This window comes from Vanrija albida, assembly GCF_041260175.1.
Source record: "Vanrija albida strain AlHP1 chromosome Unknown contig_7, whole genome shotgun sequence".
NCBI classification, from domain to species: Eukaryota; Fungi; Basidiomycota; class Tremellomycetes; order Trichosporonales; family Trichosporonaceae; genus Vanrija; species Vanrija albida.
The window spans coordinates 542,293-560,807 of NW_027191426.1; the positions used below are offsets into that span (position 1 = coordinate 542,293).

The 18,515-nt window shown below is 65.1% G+C and overlaps 9 protein-coding genes across 9 annotated transcripts; 5 read left to right on the plus strand and 4 right to left on the minus strand.

Annotated features, from left to right (window-relative positions):
* Nucleotides 1–262: 262 nt before the first annotated feature.
* Q8F55_008653 (uncharacterized protein) lies at nt 263–1,383 on the plus strand (the record flags this gene model as incomplete). Its single annotated transcript, XM_069357037.1, has 2 exons — nt 263–910; nt 943–1,383. 2 exons carry the CDS (start codon nt 263–265, stop codon nt 1,381–1,383), a joined length of 1,089 nt encoding a protein of 362 aa, XP_069204974.1.
* A 623-nt stretch (nt 1,384–2,006) lies between these two features.
* On the plus strand, nt 2,007–3,047 carry Q8F55_008654 (uncharacterized protein; the record flags this gene model as incomplete). Its single annotated transcript, XM_069357038.1, has 1 exon — nt 2,007–3,047. The coding sequence occupies one exon, from the start codon at nt 2,007–2,009 to the stop codon at nt 3,045–3,047; it is 1,041 nt and encodes a 346-aa protein (XP_069204975.1).
* A 492-nt stretch (nt 3,048–3,539) lies between these two features.
* Q8F55_008655 (uncharacterized protein) lies at nt 3,540–4,050 on the plus strand (the record flags this gene model as incomplete). The annotated part of the gene is made up of 2 exons (XM_069357039.1): nt 3,540–3,597; nt 3,737–4,050. 2 exons carry the CDS (start codon nt 3,540–3,542, stop codon nt 4,048–4,050), a joined length of 372 nt encoding a protein of 123 aa, XP_069204976.1.
* A 304-nt stretch (nt 4,051–4,354) lies between these two features.
* Nucleotides 4,355–6,017, minus strand: Q8F55_008656 (uncharacterized protein; the record flags this gene model as incomplete). The annotated part of the gene is made up of 2 exons (XM_069357040.1): nt 4,355–5,761; nt 5,814–6,017. The coding sequence occupies 2 exons, from the start codon at nt 6,015–6,017 to the stop codon at nt 4,355–4,357; spliced, it is 1,611 nt and encodes a 536-aa protein (XP_069204977.1).
* Nucleotides 6,018–8,230: 2,213 nt separating this feature from the next.
* On the minus strand, nt 8,231–8,948 carry Q8F55_008657 (uncharacterized protein; the record flags this gene model as incomplete). Its single annotated transcript, XM_069357041.1, has 3 exons — nt 8,231–8,398; nt 8,434–8,829; nt 8,862–8,948. 3 exons carry the CDS (start codon nt 8,946–8,948, stop codon nt 8,231–8,233), a joined length of 651 nt encoding a protein of 216 aa, XP_069204978.1.
* Nucleotides 8,949–10,727: 1,779 nt separating this feature from the next.
* Q8F55_008658 (uncharacterized protein) lies at nt 10,728–12,821 on the plus strand (the record flags this gene model as incomplete). Its single annotated transcript, XM_069357042.1, has 5 exons — nt 10,728–11,093; nt 11,133–11,272; nt 11,464–11,562; nt 11,598–11,775; nt 11,982–12,821. 5 exons carry the CDS (start codon nt 10,728–10,730, stop codon nt 12,819–12,821), a joined length of 1,623 nt encoding a protein of 540 aa, XP_069204979.1.
* A 392-nt stretch (nt 12,822–13,213) lies between these two features.
* Nucleotides 13,214–14,329, plus strand: Q8F55_008659 (uncharacterized protein; the record flags this gene model as incomplete). Its single annotated transcript, XM_069357043.1, has 2 exons — nt 13,214–14,098; nt 14,141–14,329. 2 exons carry the CDS (start codon nt 13,214–13,216, stop codon nt 14,327–14,329), a joined length of 1,074 nt encoding a protein of 357 aa, XP_069204980.1.
* Nucleotides 14,330–14,760: 431 nt separating this feature from the next.
* Nucleotides 14,761–15,808, minus strand: Q8F55_008660 (uncharacterized protein; the record flags this gene model as incomplete). The annotated part of the gene is made up of 3 exons (XM_069357044.1): nt 14,761–14,958; nt 15,105–15,314; nt 15,461–15,808. The coding sequence occupies 3 exons, from the start codon at nt 15,806–15,808 to the stop codon at nt 14,761–14,763; spliced, it is 756 nt and encodes a 251-aa protein (XP_069204981.1).
* Nucleotides 15,809–16,457: 649 nt separating this feature from the next.
* On the minus strand, nt 16,458–18,369 carry Q8F55_008661 (uncharacterized protein; the record flags this gene model as incomplete). The annotated part of the gene is made up of 4 exons (XM_069357045.1): nt 16,458–16,695; nt 16,731–16,880; nt 16,983–17,980; nt 18,058–18,369. The coding sequence occupies 4 exons, from the start codon at nt 18,367–18,369 to the stop codon at nt 16,458–16,460; spliced, it is 1,698 nt and encodes a 565-aa protein (XP_069204982.1).
* Between the last annotated feature and the right edge of the window lie 146 nt (nt 18,370–18,515).

Sequence of the window (18,515 nt, forward strand, 5' to 3'; positions counted from 1 at the left end):
TAGTGGAATCAAACCACACCCTCGCCCCCCTTTGTTTGCTGTGCTGGACATTTGATCCACCGGTGATGGCAGGATCAGTGTTGTCCCTCAATGAGCACCCTCGCCATGCAGTACTTAACTGCCCCTCCCGCGCCTTCCCCCCGCCCCACCACCATTCTACTGACCACACCACTGTCAGTCCCTTTCCTCTCTCCTCCTCACAACCAACTCCGCCACGGCTGTTGCCCCATTCACCTTTCGCCATCTTTCTCCAGCCGCGACCATGCCCTCTACCATTACCTACAAGGGAGTGCTCGACGCTATCTTCCACGAACTTGCACCGCACCTCGAGCACAAGGACAAGCTTGCTCTGCGCCTGACATGCCGCGCGCTTTGTACCGCCGTCGACACGCGCGACTGCGGCTTTACTGGGGCGTGGCTCAAGCTCAACACGCCGCGCCCAGACCCCCTCGCTCCGCGAGTTCCCGTCCTCGTCCCGTTCGACGGGGCGCGCCCAAGCCTGATGCCACACTCCGAGCTACCCGCTCACATCGAGATGACCTCGCACCACATGCGCAACCTCCGCAAGCTGTACATCTCCGGCCAGCCTGCCAGTCTCGCGGACCTGGCGACTCTCCTCGACCCCGCCAAGCTCCCCCACCTCGAGGAGGTTGAGCTCTGGCCCATCAAGTGCCCCGACGGAGACCACGACGGGTACCTCACCGACATTTCCGCCCTCTTCCCCGAGGACGCTGGTCACGCGACGCCGGCTCTCTCCATCCGCTGCGGCGCGGGTGCACTCCTCGGCACCAGCATCACTACCCACAAGTGCACCACTCGCAAGCGCATTCGCATCCCCGCCGCAGTCCAGTCCATCACCTTCAAGTACATGGCGTTCCCAGACATTATGCACGTCGACTTTGTGCACCCTGTCATCCGGCCCTCTTCAAGAACGTGTTCAAGCACGTGAAGATCGTTTTCGAGGAGCCGAACGAGGAGGAGGTCACACGCCGGCAGCTGTACGACCACTACGTAAACATTCACAGTCATGGCCTTATCAGCGAAGGGATGGAGTCCATCTGCTTCCACTGGCTCCTCCGCACGCTCACCAAAGTATTCAAGGCCTGCGCCGATGGCGACGTTCCCGTCCAGGTTATCGGGGTAGGAAACGCCTTCTACCCCCCCGACGACAGGTGGGAACACATTGACATTGCGTTCGCGTTTGCCTGGATGGTGGTACCCCAGTATATCGACCTCGAAGTAATCGGTCCTCAGGCCTATATGGACGCTCTTCTCCCTCGCCCGGTGGCCGGTATCCTCTCCGACCCGGATGAGGACACGGACGCTGCCTTTGGGGATGGCGCGGAAGCGGCCGCGGACGCTGCCCCCAGCGACGACGTGTAAGCCCCCATGCATGGCATGTCATACCTACATGTAGATACATTGTTTTAGAGCTACCGAGAGGCGGTCAGGCGAGGTGCAATGGTGTTGAAAGAGATATGTAGTGCAGCCGATGTCACACCGTAAAAACAACTTTGGGTGCCACTGTCGTGGCCTGTGAGGGCGCGGATGGATCTGAGATCGACCTCTGACGGCTCAAACTGTGCCTCCACGGCGAGAGACGTAGAGAATTCAAGGCGATACATTCGATGGAGAACTAGAAGGAACTAACTATTTATGAATCTTGTGGCTAGTTGTACCGAACGTAGAGGAGGAGATGATGTTGTACACGTTTGTGCCAATTGGCGTGGTGCGACACTTGGTTGTTTGGTACTGTACATGCATCAAAGCACTGCCTCACCCTTCTTGTTTGTTGTGCTGGATGTTTGATCAACTGGCGGAATGGCCGGACTGGTACTGTATTGTCCATCAATGTGACCGCTGCCCATACAGTATGTACATACTTAACTGCCTTCCCTACAACTTTCCCCCGCCGCTTCTTCATCATCCTACCATCCACCGACAGCACCATTATCAGTCCTTTTCTCCTCTCATCCCCCTCTTCCTCATTCCCAAACTCCACCACCATGCTCTCCGCCGTCACCTACAAGGGGGTGCTCGACGTCATCTTCGACGACCTTTCACCGCACCTCGAGCACAAGGACAAGCTCTCCCTGCGCCTCACATGCCGCCTGCTCCGTGACGCCGTCGACACGCGCGACTGCCGCATCACCGGCGCCTGGCTCAGGTGGCGCGGTAAATACCGTATTCCGCGTCACCTTCCCCCACCCATCCCCCTCCTCGTGCCGTTTGACGGGGCGCGCCCGATCCTCAAGTCGCGTGACGTGGAGCTGTATGTCCGGCACATGCGCCACCTCCGCGCGCTGTACATCTCGGGCATGCCCCCCGCCCCTGCACACCCGGCCGTGCTCCTTAACCCCAGCAACCTCCCCCATCTTGAGGAGGTCGGGCTCTGGCCCACGTCCCAGCAGAGAGACGGTGACGGGGGGTACCCCTTCGATATCTCCTCCCTGTTCCCCGAGAACCCCGAGCACCCCGTCCCGGTGCTCTCTATCTTCTGTGGCATGGGAGCCCTCAAATACAACAACATGAGGGCGAGCCGAAAGGTCAAACCCAAACCCATCAGCATCCCCGTCACCGTGCAACGCCTCGTCGTCAGGTCCATGGCCCATCACAAGCCAGAGTTCGTCAACTTTGCGTACCCCGCCCTGAGGTTCGCCCCCGCAACACGGTGCAAGCACGTGAAGATCGTCTTGGAGCCACCGATGCAGAGCCTCACCCCCGCGCAGGTCAAACGTGACGAATACAAGTGTGACCGTTACAACTGGTTCATCGAAACGCTCTTTCAGGTGTACTGCCACTGTGGCGAAGATGTTCGCGTCGAGGTGATCGGGCTCCAAAACCTCTTTGTGCCGCCGCTGCAGCCGTATGAGATTCCGGAATGGCAGGGCTGGGTCGTCGAAATGCTTTCGTTGGAGTTGGAAGAGCGTCTATACAGCCACCCTCACCTACCTCTCCATCCGTTTCCCGATGCCCTCTCCGCTGCCTCATTGCTCCGAATCTTCCCCGACGCAGTCGAGGACACTGCCCCTAGCGACGATGGGTAAGCCGCCATGCGACCCAGTCGAGGACGCCGCCCGTACCGACGACGCGTAGGCCGCCATGCATGGCACACGATGCATGTAGATACATGGCGTTAGAGCTGTCGAGCAGCGGGCAGGCGAGGCGTAGCGGTGTTGAGAGATATGTAGCGCAGCCGATGTCATACCGTAAAAACCACCTTGAGTGCCACAGACCCGAACACGCGACTGCCACTGACCTGCCGCCATCTTGGCGCACACGCGCTCGGCCGCAGCATCCAACCACTCCAGGGCCGGGAGTGCGTGCATGCGGCGTGTAGAAGCATCGGAGCGGCGCGAGGGCGTGACGCCGCGTGTCCGCTCGCACCGGCGCGTGCACTGCCTCTCTTCTCGTCCCCAGCACTCCCTTGTCCCCAGCACTCTCCGCCCCGGTCCCCTCGCGCCCCTTCCACTCAAAAGGTGGACACCGTCAACTCTACTTTGTCACTCTCCTTCTTACCTCCTCCTCCAACAACAGCGATGGAGGCTCAGCTCGTGCCGGAGGACCGCCAGCGCCGCGTCGAGGAGCGCGACGGAGGTGAGCGTCCACGCACCGCAAGCGCTGACTGCCCAGCCACCTCCTGGATGGACATACTCCTCTTCGTCATGGGCTTTACCTACCCGGGGTCCTCTGTATGGCCTGTAAGTCTCTCCCCGGGGACGCCGCTAACTCCCAGACGTCTACATCGGCTGCGTGGTGTGGATCGCGTTCGGAGACGCCATCAAGGCGGCCGCCTGGACGCTCCTCAAGAAATCACTCCTCGGCTACCTGTACACGATCGTCGCGCTGTCGGACCTGGCCTTCCTAGTCACCACCGGCATCATCCGAGTCATCATGTTCGGAGTCATGGTGCTTCGCTGGCTGGACGACCCGACGTTCGTGTGGGGCGACACGGGAGCGAGCATGGGAGCGAGGATGTGCATGGTCCCGGAGGTGGCGTTCCTGCTTGCCGTGGCCGACGTGCACGGGCAGTGCTCTGTGTATCCATAGACAATGACAGTGCACCACTCCCAGTTGTATCCACATGTACATATAGTACATGACTACACCGGTTTCGCTGCGGTGGGGTGCGACACGGGAGCGCCGATGTGCATGGTCCCGAAGGTGACGTTCCTACTTGAAGTTACCGACGTGCACGGGCAGTGCTCTGCGTATCCATAGACAATGTCAGTACACCACTCCTAGTTGTATCCCATGTATAATATCCGCTCTGAACAATAGCATGTCCCACTACTGCTAGATTTTTGACCGAAAGAACTAGAGACCCATTGACAAAAGACAAAGTTGGACCAGATTACAAGGCGGCCTTGCCGCGCGACTCGAAGGGGAGGATGATGACGAGGAGGCCGGCCGCGAAGAAGAGGGCTCCGGCGACGTACACGGGCACGGGGGTGTTGAGGTTTGCGTACATTGCGATGACGGGAGAGAAGATGGAGAAGAGACGGTTGGCCGAGGCCGTGAGGGCGTTTCCGGTACCGCGGTGCGAGGTGGGGAAGAGCTCGGGCGTGTAGCTGTAGAGGATCGAGTACATCATTGTGGAGAAGACGGACCAGCCACAGTTGAATCCGAGGTAGGCGTTGAGCGTCTTGGCCGTGGTGGTGAGGAAGAGGAAGACGCCCGATGCGAGGATGGCGAACGCGAGCGCACCCTTGCGGCCGATACGGGGCTGCTCGGTGAGGAAGGCACCAATCAGCGCGCCGGGGACACCCATGGCGGCGATGATGGTCGAGTTGCGGTACGTGATGCTGGGGGACGACTTGCCAAAGTTTGCGCCCTTCTGCGCGAGCAGGTAGGTGACGAAGCCGTTGTAGAGGGGGTAAGCGAGGCCGATGAAGCCCCAGATGAGGATCAGGAGCGAGGTGGACCAGGCGAGCTTGCGGCCGCGGAAGAGGTCGCGGACGCGGGTGAACTTGACGACCTCGAGGCGGCGCTTGGCGATGGCGGCGGCGTCGTTCTGGGCGACATAACCCTCGGGCTCGCACGCCTTGAGGTCGGCGAGGGTGAGGGTCGAGGTCTTGCCGTTACGCCTTGCGACCTCGTGGACGACGCGGACGGCCTCCTCGTCCTTGCCCTTGCCCATGAGGAACTTGGGCGACTCGAAGATGGTGAAGAAGAAGAAGCGGATGGTGAACATGAGGAAGGTGATGCCGCCCATCGCGATGAGGAAGTAGCGCCAGCCCATGTTGTCCTTGCGGACACAGGTCGCCTTCTGGGGGCACGTGTGGTTGCCGAGGATGGGCCAGGCGATGAGGTTTGCCAGGAGCGACGCGAGCGACCAGTCGACCGAGAGGACGGTGAGGAGGTACTGGTGCGACTTGGGGAGGAACTCGATGAACAGGGCCGAGTCGATGGGCAGGTTGCCTCCGACGCCAAAGTACCACAGCGCCTTGAACGTGCACACCATGACCCAGTTTGTCGACGAGGCGGCGACCATGCCAAACACGCCGGTGATGGCGAGCGTGATGTTGAAGCCCCAGCGGCGGCCGATAATGTCCGACGAGAAGCCCCAGAAGAGGGCACCGAACAGGATACCCATGTTACCGGCGAGCTGCCAGGTCGGGCCCTGCTTGGGGCGGAACTCGTTGACGAGCGAGGGGTAGGTCAGGCCACCGGCCGTGGGCCACAGCTGGTCTGCGGCCCATCCAAAGCCGACGACGAAGAAGAGCTGCCACTGGTACCATCCCATGCCGATCTCCTGGATCTGGAAGGTGTCAGGGCCCAAGGCTTTCAACGCCAAAGACTCTGCCACTCACAGCTGCGTTGAGCACGCGCGCCTTGGCCTCGTACACGGGGTCGAACGTGCCCTTGGGGAGCGAGGTGAGGCCGTCGTCCGAGACGGAGCGCGCGTCGTCGTAGTAGTTGACCTTGTTGACGGCGTCGGCCTCGACGCTGCTACGGCCGGCGACGACGACCTTCTTCTCCACGTCGTCCTCGAGGTGCTGCTGCGTGGCGGCCATGGTGTGGGATGCGATGCTGCTGGGTGGATGATACGGCCCTAGTCGTCCCCCGGCCTGCCCTCTTAAATGATATCGCTCTCGTCGTTTCCGACGGACGACGCGCCGCCGGCCCTCCACCTTGGACCCATCGTGCACATGTTAATCTTTGCGCGTGCTTGCGAGCTCGCGAATCGGTAAACTAGGGCCCATGGCGTGCGGGGTGGGTGATATCCAGTGATGAGCACGGCATGGCGTCATGTCATTGCCATGTGAGCTGCCCTGGGGGGCAGATTTTGAAGGCTATCTTTATGCACGACTCGGCTCGGGCCTCGGGGGCCAGCTCCAGGCGCCAGCCCAAGTGCCAGAGTTGCTGCCTACCCCGCACCTCGACCCCGCAAGAGCGTCGGCACGAGCTCCCGGCTTGGCGCGCGTCCCGATTGGGTTCTCGGAACGTTCCATCAATCAGTAGCGAGCACGGCATCGATAGTATTCCGGATTTTGGCCAGCGCCGCCAGCCCAGCTACCAGCCCATGTCGCCATACACGCAGTGCACATTGCGCTGCCCCGAGATCAGCTGCCAGCAGGAGGCAGGGCCTGTCCCGAGCCCTGTGGGGTTGCGCGTCGCCGTGGAAATCAGCGCCGCGAACGCAGGCGCCGAGTGCAGGCGTCGTCGTCGTCGTCGCTCGTCGCCATCGCTGCCCATCCCGACGACGCCGGGGAACGCTCCGGCGTGCGTGCTGTGCGCGACCGTCGACGGCGCCGTAGCTCATCGCGAGCGCCGAGCACGCGCGCCGACTCCGAATCTTTGAGGCGTGCGCGCGTCGTGCTCGGCGCGCAGAGTGGCGAGAGGGGGGTCGAGCGCCCAGAGCAAGATCTCAACAGGCCCGGCCAACACAACACGCACAGTCACCCTGGCTGTGCGCTTCACATCGCACAGTCAGCCCTAGTCCCAGTGCCGCCCGCCGTCCTACTGGGCAGTCACTAGCGGGTTTGGCACGGAATCTGCGCGCAACGCACAAGTCGTGCTCAGGGCGAGGGGGCCGGATACACCGCCGACCGATCCGGCGGCATCGGCACGCCGATTTCCCCTCTTCCCCTCGCCCATGTCATGTTTCCCAGTGTCCAGGCCCCGCACTACGAGCACTCGAGGTCGGTGGTCGGCGCGCCTGCCGGGGGGTGAGATCGGCGCGGGCTGGTTGGCTGACATGTCGATGGCGATCGCTGAGGTTGGCAAACGCTGCCGAGGCTCGCCCCAGTTGGCAAAGCCTAACTCCAGCGCGTGCAGACCTCGGCCTCGGGACTCTGGTGCGCCCCCGAACGCCGGGCCGGGCGGGGGACTGGCCGTTGCCCAGTGGCATAAACTATGAGGCACGCGGCGGCTGGGGGAAGATGTCGCCCCGCGACTGCTCGTCGCCCAACTAGCCGCCAACACCACCGTCGAGGATGAAGCAACTAACGCGCACGCTGGCCACGCTCGGTGGTCCTCTGGTGCTTCCCGTGACCGTCTCATGCTCGTCCCCTCCTGTCCTTCCCAGAGCTCCTCAAACCCCAGCGGTGCTCGCGCCGCTACCTCGTCCCCCACCGCTCCGTGGCTCCCATCGTGGCTCCAACCGTCGAGCGTGTCCGCCTGCTCAGTCTTGGCTTCCACCTCCCCGCCGCCGCTGGACAGCGGCTACCACTCCGGGTCGGGCGCTCCCGAGTTGCTGTGCGCCGCCTCGCGTCCGCCGAGTCAGTCGACGAGCCTCAGAACGAGCGAGCCCGCACGTGCGCGGGCCAAGTCGCGCTGCGCTCCGAGCACGCCCCGCACGTACGCCGGCATCGTTGCTGGTCCCAAGCACACGCTGGCTGCCCAATGCACGATGCGGGACGAGTCGCACCGCGGGTCCGCGGCGGTCCCGCACCGGCCCCCCTCCGAGTCGGAGCGTCGCCGGTCGCTTGGCGGCCTCGCCGCTCGCTTCGCTGGTCGACTCGGCGCCGGACTGCCGGCGCACCGTTGTGCATTGCGCACTGGGGGCGCCGCTCGCCTCCCTCCTCTCCGCAGCTGGCCGTGCGCGGGGCCGCCAAGAGCCGCGAGTGCTTGGCTGGCCGCGATGTCGGCGGGCAGCGGCCCCCGCCGCTGCCTATCCCCGCTTGCCGGACTTGTGCATTCTTCTTGACCTCGCCTTTGCTTCTAACCTTGGCCTTGTCTTTGCTTCTTGCCTTGTCTTTGCTTCTTGCCTTGCCTTTGCTCTCGTTCACGCAACCAGTGCCACCTCCCACGGCCCGTCGGCGTCGAGGCGCGCCTCGAGCGCCGCGTCAGCCGTGGAGAGCACCTGGCCCTCCGCGGTGCGGCCCTCGCTGCCGACGAGGAGGACCGGCCCAGCGGCGGTCCGCACGCGGACGTCGAGCGCTCCTGGGTTGCCCTGCGCGTCAGCACCCCTCCACCTAGCGCACCCACCTCCGCGGCGAGCACCACGGCGCTCCCGTCCCCGAAGATGTCTTCCTCCGTCACCTCCTTCACGACGCGCGCCTTGACCGGCAGATCGAGGTGGAGCACCTCGGCGCCCTCGTTGATCGGGTAGCCTGGCAAGCGGGCCAGCGTGCCCGCGCCCACGAGGAGCGGGCACGAGGGGAGCAGGTGCATCGGCGCGCCGACGTGCGTCCAGTGCGTGGAGGGCAGGACGGCAGCCGCAAACGTGTCGCGCTCGCGCTCGGCCTCCTCCAGCCGCCACGCGAGGTCCGTGTTGGGCGGGACCGCGGCCTGCTCCTTGATCGCAGGCTGTACGGCGGGCGGGTAGGCCGCGAGGTCCGACTTGAGGCCGAGGCCGTAGAGTGCGTTCTTGCCGCTTGGGTGCTGGCGTCAGCTGGGAGCACGCGGCGGCCCACCTCGAGCAGGTAGCTCAGCACCGGCCCGGCCTGGAGCTGGCCCGTCTTGAGCACCGAGACGCGCACGACGGCGACGGGGTCGGACATGGTGTGTGTTGTTGCAGTGGTCTAGCGAGCGATGCCAAGAGGGAGCGCGGGCAAGTGACGCCGGGCGCGTGATGTCTCGGCGCCGTGCCGATCGCTTGCCCCGCCAAAAGTGCCGTCATGGCCTCATGCCCCCCTGACCGAGCGGCGTCGGCGCAATGTCCGTCGCGTCGGCGGCGGTGATGACGACGCGATGCAGCGTCGCGGGAGCACGTACATACAGTGCATGTGCGCGCCGCACTGCACAGATGCGCGCCGACGGCTGAGTGTTGCCCGACAGACGCGCCGGCGTGCTCGCTCTCCTCGCCCCCTCGGCCACCCTGCGCGCCGGTGGCTGCGGGCGTTTTGGCGCCAGCCGCGGCTCGTCGCCACCGGCGTCTGCGCGCCCGACGTGCTCGTTTGCTCGCAGCGGCGTCGAGCCTGAGACTGGGCTGGCTGGCTGGCTGGCTGGGCGAGGCTGAGACTGACAATGGGGTGCATGTATGCGGGCGCTGGCCATCACCAGTGCTCGTGTGAGTACAACACAACAACACAACGACGACTCGTGTCTTGCCCGCGCGCGTGCATTGTCTCTCTGCGTCGCTGCGGCTTATCTGGGTCGAGGCCAGCAGCCGTGGATACCACTGACCTCTGCTCGCTCGCAGTCTCGCACCCAGACCCAGACCTAGAGCTGGGTCTGGGTCACTTCTTTCCTGACTCGCAGTCCACCCTGTCAGCCATACAGGGTGCAGCTCGGTGTGCAGCTCGGCCCAGCTCGGCTGGCGCTGCCCACTGGTTGCTGGCGCCAAGACACGCCGCCTCGGATGTTATTTTTGTCGACTCGCTGGCTTGCTGGAACCGCTTGCTGCTGACTGACTCGGGTCATGCATCGCCCGCGACCCCCCCCCCCCCACCTCGGCAGTGTCTCAGTGTCCCGTCCCCTCGGCCGGGGATTGTTGTCGTCGATCTTATGGCAGGCGGGAGCGGGTGGGTGCACAGTGGAGCTGTCTGTGCATGAAACGCTCCCGCATGCAACAGAGGGGGGTGGGTTGACGGGGTGGACGGGGGCTGCGGATTGCGCCATTGTTCATGACCGACCGTGCGGCTTTTGAACGCGTCGTGGCTTGGTCTCGCGCACTTTGTCAACACCCCGACTGGACGCGGCCTCTGCTTTGTTGTGTTCTGCTGGGTGACGGCGCTGTGGCTTGGATAGAGTTATGGTTTGGCGACGACTGGCTGGACCCAGATAATGCTCGCAGCTCGCAGTTCGCGGTTCGTGTGGGCAGAACAAAGAACAAGAGAACAACAGCAGAGGCACGACAGGTGGCTTGTTTGCCCTTGCTTGTCCTCGTCCCCGTCTCCCGTCATCCATGCCCGTTGCTCCTTGTCGGTTCCCCAGATTCGGTCTCTTTTTCCTGAGCAGTGGGCAGCAAGCAGCGGCGAGTCCAAGGGTTCCAAGAGTCGACACGACGACACGGGTACCAGGGACTGGGCAGCATGCATCTAGGGATTGCGCGAGCAAGCATCCAACGAGTTCCCCAGTGGCCCAGTGGCGGCGTCCGGCCGACAGGCCAGTCCAGGTCTGCCATCGACCTGTTACCATTGTCCCGGCTCAGTCCCAGTCTCACTCTCCGACGTGACGGGCAACCCACCCAGCCCGCCATGCATCTTGTGCTCCTGCTGGCTGGCTGGCAGCCTGGCAGCCTGGCTGCCTGTCCAACGCTGGTCTAATCTCTACACCAACACCGGCCTTTGCATCTGTACACTTGTCTCCTCGTCTTGTAACGGCAGCTGGCTACGACCATGCGCGCCGTCCACCACCTGCGCTATGCGCGCCCCGCCCTCTTCTTCGCCCTCGTCCTCGGCGCCGTCTGGCTCTCGGGCTTCGCCCTCCTCCTCGTCACGACCGACACGCTCCGCAGCCCCGTCGACGCCGGCCGCGCCTGGATAGACAGGTTCCGCACCCCGCCCGCCAGCCAGGAAGCGTTGAAGGCCGACAAGCGCCCGCGCTACGCCGAGCTGTGCGAGGCGCTCCCCGGCGCCGCGGGCGACCTACGCGCCATTGATGACAAGTGGGGCCGCGTCGCGCTCGAGATGAGCGTCGCGCACGCTGGCAGTGGAATCCGCATGCGCCGCGCCCTCCGCCGCTTGGTCAACCACGAGCCGTTTGTAAGTCGCCTCTTTGGGGATGGCACCGCTCACACCCAGACCATCGCGGCGATTGGCGGCTCGATCACGGGCGGCCACGGCGTCAACAAGACCAACGGAGGGGAAAAGTACACCGACTACTTGCAGACGCAGCTGCGTAAGACGTACCCCAACGTGACGGTGCTCAACGTCGGAATTCCGTGAGTGAGCAGGGGGGAAGGGGCGGGGGAGAGGAGAAGCGGGGAGGGAAGGTGGCAATCATCTTGTTGGGGGCGACGTCTGGCTCGCGAAGCCAGCAGCGTGGTGCGCGAGATATCTGCGAGTGGCAGCGCGTCGTGGCCAGTGGCGAGGGGGAAGACAACACGCCAGACACACCCAACTAACGTCCCAGGGGCCACGGCACAGACTACTTCTCAAACTGCTACCAGCTGCACGCGCCGACCAACGCCGACATGTACATCATCGAGTCGGCCGTCAACGACGTGGAGAAGTGAGCCTGGAGACGCGACACGCGCTGACGCACAGCGCCAACCACGCAAAGGAAGCCGGCGAGCAGGGTGACACGATCGGCTACACCGAGCTCTTTGTGCGCCAGCTCCTCTCAAACAGACCCGACAACGCCGTCCTCATGATGTCGTCGTTTGGCTCGGGGGCAGAGTTTGCAAACGCCGCGCACCTGCACAACGTCGTGTCCGAGTACTATGTGAGTGACGCGTGAGGGGTGGGCAGGATGCCAAGAGTGCGGGGTCCCAGCGGGTCGAGGTTGCGGAAAGTGTTCGTGAGAGCACGCACATGCGCATCGACCACTTCGGTTATCAGCTGGCCCGTGGCATGTCGCAATGTCCCACTCGTTGCCGATTGAGATCTCGATCTCGGGCTCCAGCCAAGCCACACCGCTCACACCCCCAGGACATTCCCCGCCTGTCCATGCGCATCTTCATGTACCCCTACATGCTGCAGTACCCCGACGAGCGCGTCTTCCGCTTCGACAAGCCCGACATCCGCCACCCGAACGAGTACGGCCACATGTACATGGCCGACATTCTCCAGCGGTATCTTATGCGCGAAGGGTGCCGGGCGGCCGAGGAGGCCGCGGAGGGAATCGTGCCGCACGCGATCGAGGAGTACAAGCCTGAGGCCGCGCAGATCAAGGACGCCAACGGCAAGGAACTCCCAGGCTTCAACCCCGAACGCGTCAAGGAGGCCGACAAGCACTGGCTCCCGTACCCCGAAGTCTCTGGCAGCTCGCTCAGCCACAGCTGGGACCCGTTCACGCTGCCGTCGCTGCGCATCAAGCAGAACTGGGTTTACGGCGCGCACCCGCGCCCCGAGGGCTCGGCGTTCTGCCAGACGACCGACGTGCTCGCCGACGACGGGCTGCCGGTAATGCGGCCGAGCAAGAGCGACGGGTGGGAGCATGTGGTGACAAAGGACAAGCACTACTGGCGCTCGGACAGAGTCGGGGCCCAGATCACGTTTGACAACATTGACGTGAGCGCCGGTATCGTGTCGCTGTTCCACCTGCGCTGCGACCAGAACTACGGCAACGCAAAGTGCTGGATCGACGACAAGAAGGACGAGGCGGTCGAGATTGTGTCGACCTGGAAGTTTATCTGCATCTCGACGCTGGCGGTGGTGACGGAGAAGGCCAGCCCGGGCAAGCACAGTCTGACGTGCGAGATTAGCGAGAACACGGCGGACAAGAACGGCAAGCACGACTTTGCGATTGCCGCGATTATCTCGCACTAGACGCCGCCGAGGGCCGCCGAGCGAAGCGAGGCGGGCGAGGCGGAGCGAGTGAGGCGGAGAGGCACGCGGGTCGGGTGTCCGACGAGCGCGCAGGGAGGACCTTGGGTACCTTGGACAGTTGCATGGCGCGAATATAGGGCGCACATAGAGGCTGCTGCGTGTTCTGTACGCGCAGCGGTGTGCATGGGATGTACACTACGGTTTTTTTGCGCGAGGTGGAGAGGTGCAGGGTTGGCCCGGTCGATGTCGCGCCACGAGGCTGCCGTCGCCTGCCTCATTGCGTCATTCGCAAGATCGCAATCTTGGGTTGTTGTTGTCGACGCGCCCGCGGCGCCCTCTGCGCAACTTTTCCTCCTCCCACTCGTCCTCGCCACCCACGACAACGACACGACATGGGACGCAAGACGAAGCGCAAGTTCGGGTACATCAAGCCCGCCCCGCCCCAGCCCAAGGCGCTCGACCACTCGGCCTACCCGCACGTCCTGGACCTCGTGATCGGTTTCGCGCCCCCAGCCGCCCTACTAGCCCTCTCGCAGACGTGCCGCGCCCTGCGCGCGCGCCTCACCGACGCGCTGTACGCGCACGTCGTCGTCTCCGAGCCCTCCGGCGTGACGCTCGACCCAGACGACGACGACCCCCTCGAGCCAGAGGGGCACAACGTGCTCGTGACCCTCCCCTCGGGCCGGCGCGTGCTCGCGCTCGACCTGCCCTGCGTGCCGAACCCCGACATCCCGCTCGACCACGCGCTTTCCCGCCTCCTCTCCAGGGCCACAGTGGCCAGCTTCACCGCGCCGATCGCGCCGGCGCTCGTCGACGCGCCGTACGCCCCTGGCCGGGCGAAGGTCGTCCGCCTGCTCGGGGGGAGCGAGTACCCGCGCGTCATGGCCCCGCCCGGGTCGCTCGTGGCGTTCCACAGCGTCGCGCTGGCCTCCGTCGCGAAGGCCGCGCCGCCGGCCCCGCTCACTGTGCCCCGCGGGGTGGGGCGCGTCGTGGCAAACTACGCGTTCGACGGCGCTTGGCGCGGGGGCGCGCCGGGCGGCGTGCTCGCCCTGCCTGACATCCCCGAGACGGTGCAGAAGGTAGTCCTCATCTTCTCGGGGCGTGCCAGCACCCGCCCCGAGCCGACGGGCGCCGACGCCCTGTGGAAGAGCTACCTCCTCAACGCGGCCACCGGCGCCATGTTCCCCGCGCTCGCGCGGACGCGCTACCTCTTCGTCGAGGCGGAGTCGCTCGGCTCGTGGGTGGTGGATACGGTCAAGGAGGCGCTGGCGGCGTACGTGAGTGGCGTGGGCTGGGGATTGGGGGGAGCTGACGCGCAGTACGACGCGGTCGCGGAGCAGGAGATCGCGACTGCCCCCCTTTACAACGACACGGGCCCCGACGCCGCGTGGAAGCGCGATATCCGCGCCCGCTGCGCCGCGCCGCTGGCCAACGCGCGCTTCCTCACCCGCGAGGAGTATCGCGCGTATGTCGGCGCCGAGCAGTACGCGCTCGAGACGGAGGCGTAGGGGCGACGCCGCGGTTGAACAGGAACGACGCGGCTGCCAAGAGTAGCGACGCGGCACGAGGGCGCGGCGCGGACGAGGAACACGCGGCATTCCGCGGCAAGATGCGTACAAGCCCATGACGGGGCGGATTGGAGCGGAGGATACGACGCGACGAGGACTGGCTCGGGGCACGCCACGGCACACGGATCGACCACCAAAATCGACCACCAAAATGTAACTACACCACACAGCAAAATGCACACACCCGCCACGCCGGCCACGGCCACCAAAATGTAACCACACGACGCACCACAACACACACACCCATCACTGTATCCATCGTACCCACCCCCATGCAGTCATCTGTGCCCAGCGGGCCTACAACGCCCAGCGGGCCCTACATCTCTACAACGCGTCGCATCTCGTCCCAGTCGTAACTCCTAACCTGTAGCCTACTCGTTCTTGGCAAGCGGGATCGGGCTGACGCGCACCCAGTCGAGCGTGGTGTCGGGCGTCCAGTATCCCGCCATGGCGGCCCAGAAGCCCGAGGCCGAGGCGACAAAGCAGAAGCCGTAGCCCGCCTTGTGGGTGTGGTGCGAGTCTGTGAGGTCGCCGATGCCGATGAGGAGGAAGGAGAAGAAGGCCGAGATCTGGCGAAGAGCGAGCGTCAGCGAGCGGACCCGGAGCGCGCGTCAGCGCGCGACGACGCTGGCGGGGGCGAGCGCGAGCCCACCGGCGTGATGGAGGCATGTAGCGGCGAGGAACACCAGAGGCTGCCCGGCAACGGCGCACTCACAAGACAGCTCAGAATCGCCACGCTCGAGCGCAGACTAGCCAGGATGAAGAGCACCATGATGCCCGCCCATACAATCAGAAAGATGCCCAGCGCGTGCTCGAGCTCGTCGGTCGGGCGGCCGGTCGCGGGGTCGACAAACGCCGCGACGACGCCGAACGCGGGGATCAGGCAGCACGCGTAGGCTAGGGCGAAGGAGCCGAAGGTTAGGAACTGCGAGCGTCAGCGAGCCGGCGAGTGAGCGCAGCGAGCGAGCCGGCGCCGGGGAGCAAGCTGGGGTAGCCTACACCGCCAGTCGCGAGCCCAAAGCCGGTCGCAGCCTCCTCGCGTCCACGCGCAGCGTGGACACTCGGACTCACAATAGTCGCCGAGTAGGTGTTCCCAATAAACATCTCAAACCACCCAATCAAGTTCTGGCACACGCCCCCATAAAACACAAGCAGCGGGACCACGACGTTCGGGTGCCGCACATGCGAAGCGCCGAGGCCGTACAGCCCGAACAGCATGAACAAGGACGCGAACGACAGCAGGCCAGCCGGCATCGGGTTCCCGACCTTGCGATGCTGCTTCGGGATGCCGGGCTGCGAAAAGTCGGCGGGGTTGCCCCCCGGCGTGATGGCGCGCGAGAGGCGCTGCGCTTTCTCGGCGTCGCCGGCCGCGTAGTAGGTTGGCGGGGTGCGCTCGCCTGCGCTGCTTGGGTCGGTCATGTTGCGTTGGTGGGGGCGGGGCTCGGGGCCTTGCGTTGGCGGGGGTGGGAGAGCCTGTCTTACGCTTTATACCCCGCCTGCGACGACGAACACGTCGGCTGGTTAGTGTCCCCCCGCGGGTGGGGGTGGCACACGTCCGCCACGCCCACGCCCGCCCACCACACCACCCCCCGGCACCCAACGTCCACCTCCGGGCCTAGTATGCCGAAAATAGTCTCCCCCTGTTCGACGCGCCAGCCCCACCAGGCCCCCACATCCAGCCCCACAGTCGTCTTTGAGCGCGTCGGGTGCCCCGATGCACTTCCGAGCGCAGCGCAGAATAGCACCGGGTCGGGCGGCGCGCGGCAGCGGCTGCTGCGCCGCCGGCGCCGACGCTCATGTGGCCCATGTGCTCGCTGCCCTCGGCACCCCCGGCACAGGCCCCGATCGCGACATTCAACGCCGTTTCCATCGCTCCATCGCTACAACGCTACATCGCTACGGCCACCCTCTAGGCATATCGTGCCGCCGCCGGGCCGCTGCCCAGCCGAGCCTTGCCCACGCCCGCCGGCCTCACCCGCCGGCGACATCCACCTGCCCGGCCCACCTCCCACACACCCCGGCCACCTCGGCCAGCTCGCTTCGCTCGCTGCCTCGCCGCCCTCGCCGCCTACAACTTCGCCTCCGCCACCTCGCCCTCAAACTCCTGCGCGGCCCGCGCCCTCAAGTCCTTGCGCAGAATCTTGCCGCTCGGCGACTTGGGGATCACATCAACCACCACGATCCCCCCACGGAGTCGCTTGTGCGGCGCGACGCGCGCATTCACCCACGCATCCACCTCGCGCCGGAGGGCATGCTGCGCATCCCCGCTCGTCGCGTTCGCCGACGGCGCGGGCACAATGTAGCCCCTGAAAGTCAGTAATGTCGCGCACGCCCCACCCACCGTGGCAGCTCGGTCGCCTGCGACTCGTCCCACACGCCGACGACCCCCGCGTCGACGATCTTGGGGTGCTGTAGCAGAAGGGCTTCCAGCTCGGCCGGCGGCACTTGGAAGCCCTTGTACTTGATGAGCTCTTTCAGGCGGTCGACGACCCTGGGGCGGGGGTCAGCTCTCGCCCGCTGGTATCGTGACAGCTCCGGTCAACCCCGCGGGCGCCGCCCTCTCGCTGCGCTCGAGGGCGACACTACCACTCACATGTAGAACCCCTGGTCATCCACAATCAACACATCCCCCGTCCTGTACCACCCGCCCGGCGCCATCGTCTTCTCCGTCGCCTCGGGATTCTTGTGATACCCCTTCATGACGCTCGGCCCGCGGACCCACAGCTCGCCGCGCTCGCCCTTCTCGGCGTCCTCGCCGTCCTCCTTGACCAGCCGCGCCTGGAACGTCGGGATCAACCTCCCAGTCCACGCGCCACGCCCCTCGGACTGGTCCCACGGCGTCGTGTGCGTCACCGGCGTGCACTCGGTCATGCCGTACCCCTGCGTGAGCTTGATGCTCGGCATGCGCGCGGTAAACATGGCGTGCAGCTCGCCGCTGAGCGGGGCCGCGCCGCACATGAGCGTCTTGAGCGACGACACGTCGTACTTTGCCACATTCGCCGAGTGGAGTAGCAGGATGATGACGGGCGGCACGACGAGCACGTGGGTCACTTTGTACTGGGCGTCAGCGGGGAAGAGCCGCGGGCATACCTTCTGGATCGCGCTGAGCGCGGCGATCTCCTCGAAGCGCGGGAGGATGACAACCGGGATGCCCGCGGTCCACGGCTGAAGCAGCACAATCGTCAGGCCGTAGATGTGGCTCATCGGCAGGAAGCCGAGCACGACATCCCTCTTGCCCGTCGCAAACTGGCCGTAGCTCGCGTTGACGGCCTCCAACTGGCTCGTCATGTTGTTGTGGGTCGTCATGACGCCCTTGGGGAAGCCCGTCGTGCCAGAGGAGTAGCACAACCACTGCGTGTCGTACACCTGCTCGCCGTCGAAGCGCTCGGGCTTGCCCGGCGCGCTGAACAGCTCATGCACAGTCTTGTACGCCTTGTGCTCGGGCTTGCGGCGGGCCGTCGGCGTGAGCAACACCACGCGGTCGGCCTCGAACGGCAGCTCGAGCTCCTCCCGCGCCTTGTCAAACACGGGCAGTAGGTCGGGGTGCAGGAAGATGATCTGCGAGTCCGAGTTGTTGACCTGGTACGCGATCTCGTGGGGCGCGCTGGGTGTGAGCCACCCGCCGACCCATGCACTCACTATGCAGCGTTCGCGGGCGAGATGGTCACGCCCGCCGCCATGAGCCCGTACGCCGCCTGCACCCACTCGAGGCTGTTCGGGCCCCAGAGGCACGCGGCGTCGCCGCGCTTGATGCCGAGCGCGCGCAGGCCGGTGGCGAGGCGCAACGCGCTGCCGACCACGTCGGCGCGGGACAGCACGCGCCCGTCCAGGCCGTCAATGTACGCCGGGAGCGACGGGTCGTGGTCGGGCACGGCGCGCGGCCGGCCAGGCTGCGGGACGAGGTACTCGAACAGCCCGATCTTGGGCAGCTTGAGCGGCTGATGCGGGTACGTAGACTCGTAGATTGTCTGGTGTCCCATTGTGGTGTGTGGGTGGTTGTGTGTGGGGGTTGTGGATGGGCGCGATGCTTTATGCGGCCTTGTTGTTGCTCGGAGATTGTCGACGGCTAACGACTTAGGCGTGGGGTTGAGGGGTCCGCAGATTAGTGCGGCATGCGAGGTGTCTC